General features: G+C 49.0%; 1 protein-coding gene across 1 annotated transcript in view; it reads left to right on the forward strand.

Annotated features, from left to right (window-relative positions):
* Positions 1 to 6,585, forward strand: part of LOC308336017 (uncharacterized protein) — a 111,929-nt gene that overhangs the window by 74,910 nt on the left and 30,434 nt on the right. The window contains exons 63-68 of the mRNA XM_080793259.1: positions 802 to 1,482; positions 1,800 to 1,907; positions 2,669 to 2,842; positions 3,169 to 3,513; positions 3,796 to 4,014; positions 6,085 to 6,237. Of these exons, the coding sequence (XP_080649385.1) occupies positions 802 to 1,482; positions 1,800 to 1,907; positions 2,669 to 2,842; positions 3,169 to 3,513; positions 3,796 to 4,014; positions 6,085 to 6,237 (1,680 nt within the window). The remainder of the gene's footprint in view (positions 1 to 801; positions 1,483 to 1,799; positions 1,908 to 2,668; positions 2,843 to 3,168; positions 3,514 to 3,795; positions 4,015 to 6,084; positions 6,238 to 6,585) is intronic.

The following is a 6,585-nucleotide window of genomic DNA, read 5'->3' on the forward strand; positions in this document are numbered from 1 at the left end:
AATGTGTGTGGTCTTTTTTTTTCACCCAGTGTCAATTATCTATTCTACAACAGGTCGTTAAGCGGAAGCAATCTGATTGGTTGAAACAGCCTTCTACTTGGTGGTTTAACCAGCACTGTTCACCACCTAATCAAAACAAAGAATTCAGCTGCTCTGTTCTCCCAGAGCGCTAGCACACATTTGTGGTCGTAGTGACTACATCTGTCATTAAAAAATATATATTTTCAGCGATTCTCTTTGGTTTAAGGGTAACTGTTGTAGAATAGTAACATTACACGAGAGGGTGTTTAACGTGATTATTGCCACGGCAGTGATGCGGTAGGGGAACGAGACGAAGTCGAGTTCCGCAAGCATCACTGAAGTTAATCACTTAAATGTAATCCTGGGCTCTACACTCGATCTGCCAACCTGGGGAGAGCAACGGACTGACCTCATGCTTCCTTCTATTCAACCTAAATGCCTACATTTTAAATGATTAGACAAAAGTCAATTAACAAGTTGTATTTTTATCGATTTAACAAAGGCATTTGATTTGGTTGAACACTTAACTACTTTCGGATATACTGTATGCAAGTGGTTAGCGTTATTTTGGCTTAATACACGTTGCGTTAACACTTCAATGACCTTAACTTGGTGACCATTGCTCTCTCAAAATCTAGTTTTATTAAATAACCAACTCTGGATTGTTTTTATTTCTGTTGGCAGCAGAATAATCACACATATTTATCATATCATATATGCTGATGATGATGACTTATATATTATTTAACATAATTATGTATTATATGATATTTATTTCAGATCCGTAAGCAGCAGAAAGATCACGCCGAGCTGATTGAAGACTACAGAACCAAACAACAGATATGCGTGTCTGCACCACCACTGCCCCCTACTGGCCACATACCACCGCTGCCCCCTGGTGGCCACATACCAAACATACCACCACAGCTGCCCCCTGGTGGCCACATACCAAACCTACCACCGCTGCCCCCTAGTGGGAACACAGCACCACATACTGGACACATACCAACCATACCTAGCGTCACTGTTCCACCAGCGGCCTCTACTGGTCATATAGCAAACGTACCACCACCACTACCGCCCCCGGGTGGACACATAGCGAACATACCCAGCGGACACATAGCGAACATACCCAGTGGACACATAGCGCCCCCCAGTGGACACATAGCGAACATACCCAGTGGACACATAGCGAACATACCCAGTGGACACATAGCGCCCCCCAGTGGACACATAGCGAACATACCCAGTGGACACATAGCGAACATACCCAGTGGACACATAGCGCCCCCCAGTGGACACATAGCGCCACCCAGTGGACACATAGCGAACATACCCAGCATCGTCATCAACGTTCCTGCAGGTGGTGCCATCGTTCCGCCAAACGCTCCCAACAACATCAGCCCTGCTGTTAACCCTACGGCTGCTGCAGCCGCTGCTGCTGCTGCTGCTGCACTACAGGTATAATATTTATACATATATATCTGGCAACTGTAACATCCCTTAATATATATATCTGGCAACTGTAACATCCCTTAATATATATATATATATATCTGGCAACCATAACATCCCTTAATATATATATCTGGCAACCATAACATCCCATAATATATCTGGCAACCCCTTTTGGTGTTTTAAACGTTATGTTATAATTTAGCTATTGAAAGATCTTTGAATACATATTCTTTCAAAGTGAATGTTTTTTAACTGGGGTCTAAATGGGTTTTAACATGCATTGTTTTAAAGGCTTTTTGACCTGTTGTTGTTGTTTTCAGGTGAAGTTTGACGACAACAACCCGTTCAGTGAAGGCTTCCAGGAGAGAGAGAGACGAGACCGACTCCGAGAACAACAGGAGAGACAGAGAGTTCAGCTGATGCAGGAGGTATATGATCAGGAGAGACAGAGACAAAAAAAAAGTTACCCCGGGCCTTAACCGCAGTTAGCTCACGGATAAGCAGTCCTATCGCGGGGGAGGAATCCCACACCACCGGAGGCAGGATTTTAAGTTTTCGCCGCGCCCAGCGACGCGCCCGTAATCGGCCCTAAATAAGGCTAGTTTTGATTGGAATCTGAATTCCGACACGTCGAAGACCCAAAGTGGCCAAGGGTTCGAACCCACAATGCAATACTTTGTTTTCAAAAGGTGCATTTATATAATAGCGTCTTTATCCAAGGCACTTTACATAGACCGTACATGTACTGTACACCCGTTCACAAACACATCCACACACCGACAATATTAACCTGACGCTGCCAGATCCAAGAAGCTTTGCTACACATGTTTGTTTCACAGCTTATTGGGATCTGGGATCGCGGAAGCAAATTCGATGACGGGGCTGTTCCTTTTTTTCAAGATACTTGGTAGATGATTGGACGGGACCGTCTGTCTATATCACCGTGTGTGGGCGTGCAAACACAACCAATCATATTGACGTGTCTGTATAGCTCCACATCCGGTTTCGCACATATCCCGCCCCTTGGCTCACGCTGATTGGTTCGGTACGGAGCGGTTCGACGTTAGCTCAACTCCCTGCGAGATTCCAGATGGATGTGGTGTTGGGGAACATGGTTACCCAATACCGCCCCCAGCTGGCAAAGTCAGGTTACGAAAATATGACGACGACCTTCCTTTGACCGTTGCAGGTGGAGCGGCACCGCGTGCTGCAGCAGCAGCAAGGCATCATGGGAGTTGGAGTCCTGCAGTCCGGGGGCCGGTCGTCGTCGTCGTCGCCGCCTCCAGGGGGGGGAGGAGGGGCCAGGGTGGGGTCAGGGGTCAACGTCTCTCAGATGTCCTTCTTCAGCGCTGAGCTGCCCCAGGTAACCCTTTGACCCCTGAACCAGTCTCAGGGGGTCAGTTAGACACTTTCGTTTCGTTTTTAGTCACATTTTTAGTCACCTGGAATGTTTTAGTGTTGGTCTAGTTTTAGTCGACTGAATATCGGAATATTTGAAAATGTGTTTTGGCGGGCCTTTGATGCCGTCGTAATGGTAAATGGTGCATTTATATATATATACGTATATATATATACAGACCTGGGATATGGCGCCACCTAGCGTCGACGTCCATTTTGAGAAATAGTTAAATGCGAACCATGATTATAAATAATTATTCCGAATTCATAATAATTGCGTCTCTCTTCCAGGACTTCCTCCAGTCTCCACCAGAGGGCAGCAGAGCGCTGGGCGGAGTCTTCGGCCAGCTGTTCAGCGACCTCGTCGTCCCCCCCGACGACAAGCTTGCCGCCAAGCGGAACAACAGGAACAGGAAGCAGGAGCCGTCGTCGCACTCCGATGACATCATCGCCACCACCGCCGCGACGGCCCCGCCCACCCCGGCCGCGTCGGACACGTCGTCCTCGGCCACACCCACGCGGGGGGGCGTGGCCGGCGACCTTTCGGACGCCACGACGACCCCGCCCTCTGGCCACACCCCGCTGCCGTCTCTCTCCGTCCAGGAGGGCGTGTCCTTTCTGGGGTCGGAGGTCAAGGTAACCCGAGCGTCAAGCTAAACATGCTAGTGACCTAGCATCAGGCTAAACAACGTGCTGTCATGAAGGCGTGTGTGTGTGTGTGTGTGTGTGTGTGTGTGTGTGTGTGTGTGTGTGTGTGTGTGCGCGTGTGTGTGTGTGTGTGTGTGTGTGTGTGTGTGTGTGTGTGTGTGTGTGTGTGTGTGTGTGTGTGTGTGTGTGTGTGTGTGCGCGCGCGTGTGTGTTGATGCATTTTGGGTTGACTGTCCCGCCCACTTCACTATGTTTTTTCTTTCGTCTCAGCTGGAGAAGACGGAGGGCGGAGCTTGCGGGAGAGTGGGAGGAGTTAAGATGGAAGAGGGAGGGGCTTGCGGGACGGAGGCGGGCAAGGAGCTGCTTCGTCACCTGCTGAAGAACAAGACCTCCCCGTCGCCCGGCAACCGGCCGTCCAATGACGGCGTCCGATCCGAGGAGGAGGAGGGGCCGCTGGGCGGGGCCGGTTGCCATGGCGTCAACAAAATGGTGAGTGAGTGGTACTGGACTGGACTGTACAAGCCCTCCTCCCTGGCCCGTCTGTGTGTTAGGCTGTGCAACAGTGACACTCGGTGGTGAACAAACGCTATAACGCTGTTTCCGTGCTCGGACAGACCCCAGGGAATCTCTTATTGTAGTGGTTGAAAGAAAAAACTAATCGTATTCCAAATTTGTGGTTCCTGGATTTTTCATCGCCTCGCCAGTCGTTACGAGTTGGAATATTATGGATATACCAAACTAACTAGTCCAATAAGTTATGGATAAACCAAACTAACTAGTCCAATAAGTTATGGATAGACCAAACTAACTATTCCAATAAGTTATGGATATACCAAACTAACTATTCCAATAAGTTATGGATATACCAAACTAACTAGTCCAATAAGTTATGGATAAACCAAACTAACTAGTCCAATAAGTTATGGATATACCAAACTAACTATTCCAATAAGTTATGGATATACCAAACTAACTAGTCCAATAAGTTATGGATAAACCAAACTAACTAGTCCAATAAGTTATGGATATACCAAACTAACTATTCCAATAAGTTATGGATATACCAAACTAACTATTCCAATAAGTTATGGATATACCAAACTAACTAGTCCAATAAGTTATGGATAAACCAAACTAACTAGTCCAATAAGTTATGGATAGACCAAACTAACTATTCCAATAAGTTATGGATATACCAAACTAACTACCGTAGTCCAAGAGAGGAACTTGAAGGTTCATGTCGGATTCATTCGCCACATCAAGGCTTTGACTGAGAAGGCCCTAAAGGTACAGCTCCCTTTAGGAAAGGAAGTCACGGGGCACGGCGGCACAGTTGGTAGTGCTGTCGCCTCACAGCTAGAAGGTCCTGGGTTCGATTCCCGCTCGGGACGCTGTGGGCGCTGGCGGCGTGTTTCCTCCTCCGCGTCATCAGTGCCCATACCCGAAGGCGGGGCCTTACTGTGTGGAGTTTGCATGTTCTCCCCGTGTCCCCTCACAAAAAACATGCAGTAATCCTGGTCTCTAAACTGCCTCCCCCTGGCCAGCCGGGGCGCCTGATGGAGGGGAAAGGACCTGGTTGGAATAACGTGTTCCTTCCACGCGCTACGTCCAACCAGGGAAACTCCCCCCTGTCAGGTGTAAAGGAGCAACTTGGACACTCAGGCATGAAGGAAGCATGAGTTCAAGTCCGTTGCTCTCCCCTTGTCCCCCATATATGGGGACTAGGTTGGTCTCCCCTTGTCCCCCATATATGGGGACTAGGTTGCTCTCCCCTTGTCCCCGATATATGGGGACTAGGTTGGTCTCCCCTTGTCCCCCATATATGGGGACTAGGTTGCTCTCCCCTTGTCCCCCATATATGGGGACTAGGTTGGTCTCCCCTTGTCCCCCATATATGGGGACTAGGTTGGTCTCCCCTTGTCCCCCATATATTTGGACTAGGTTGGTCTCCCCTTGTCCCCCATATATGGGGACTAGGTTGCTCTCCCCTTGTCCCCCATATATGGGGACTAGGTTGGTGGAGGGTGTGTAGAGCCCAGGATCACATTAGATGATTGACACAGGGGTGAAAAATGGGTTACAAAATTGTGGGATAAAAAATATATAAAAAAAAGAAAAGGAAAGGATGTCACTAAGCTGTCTGTCTGTCTGTCTGTCTGTCTGTCTGTCTGTCTGTCTGTCTGTCTGCCTGTCTGTCTGTCTGTCTGTCTGTCTGTCTGTCTGTCTGTCTGTCTGTCTGCCTGTCTGTCTGTCTGTCTGTCTGTCTGTCTGTCTGTCTGTCTGTCTGTCTGTCTGTCTGCCTGCCTGTCTGTCTGCCTGTCTGTCTGCCTGTCTGTCTGTCTGCCTGTCTGTCTGTCTGTCTGCCTGTCTGTCTGTCTGTCTGCCTGTCTGCCTGTCTGTCTGCCTGTCTGTCTGTCTGTCTGTCTGTCTGTCTGTCTGTCTGTCTGCCTGTCTGTCTGTCTGTCTGTCTGTCTGTCTGTCTGTCTGCCTGTCTGTCTGCCTGTCTGCCTGTCTGTCTGCCTGTCTGTCTGTCTGTCTGCCTGTCTGTCTGTGGTCCAGGTGAGGGTGACCAGTCCAGTCGACGGCCCGGGGGGGAATAAGATCCAGCGGAGGACAGACAGAGAGAAGGACAAGATGTCTCGTTACAAGAGGAAGAAGAGAGACGACGACAAGAGTGTGTGTTCGCCTGAGACCCTGACGCACCTGAAACAGGTACGAACCTTTTGACCCTGAGACAGGTACGACCTTTTGACCCTGAAACGGGCGTGACCTTTCCTCACCCAGGAGTCAGCCCAGCTCCTAATCCAGACACCAGTCTTATCAAAACTTGACTATTGTAACTCCATCCTTACTGGCCTACCGGCATGTGCACTTAAGCCTCTCCGATTGATCCAAAATGCCGCAGCACACCTGGTCTTCAACCAGCCACATTTTGGCACATGTCTCTCTTCTCTAAAACACCCTGGACAACGCTCCACACGTCCCAGACTCTTCTCCCTTCTCTAAAACACCCTGGACAACGCTCCACACGTCCCAGACTCTTCTCCCTTCTCTAAAACA

This window comes from Protomyctophum bolini, assembly GCF_963924005.1.
Source record: "Protomyctophum bolini genome assembly, chromosome: 21".
NCBI lineage: Eukaryota > Metazoa > Chordata > Actinopteri > Myctophiformes > Myctophidae > Protomyctophum > Protomyctophum bolini.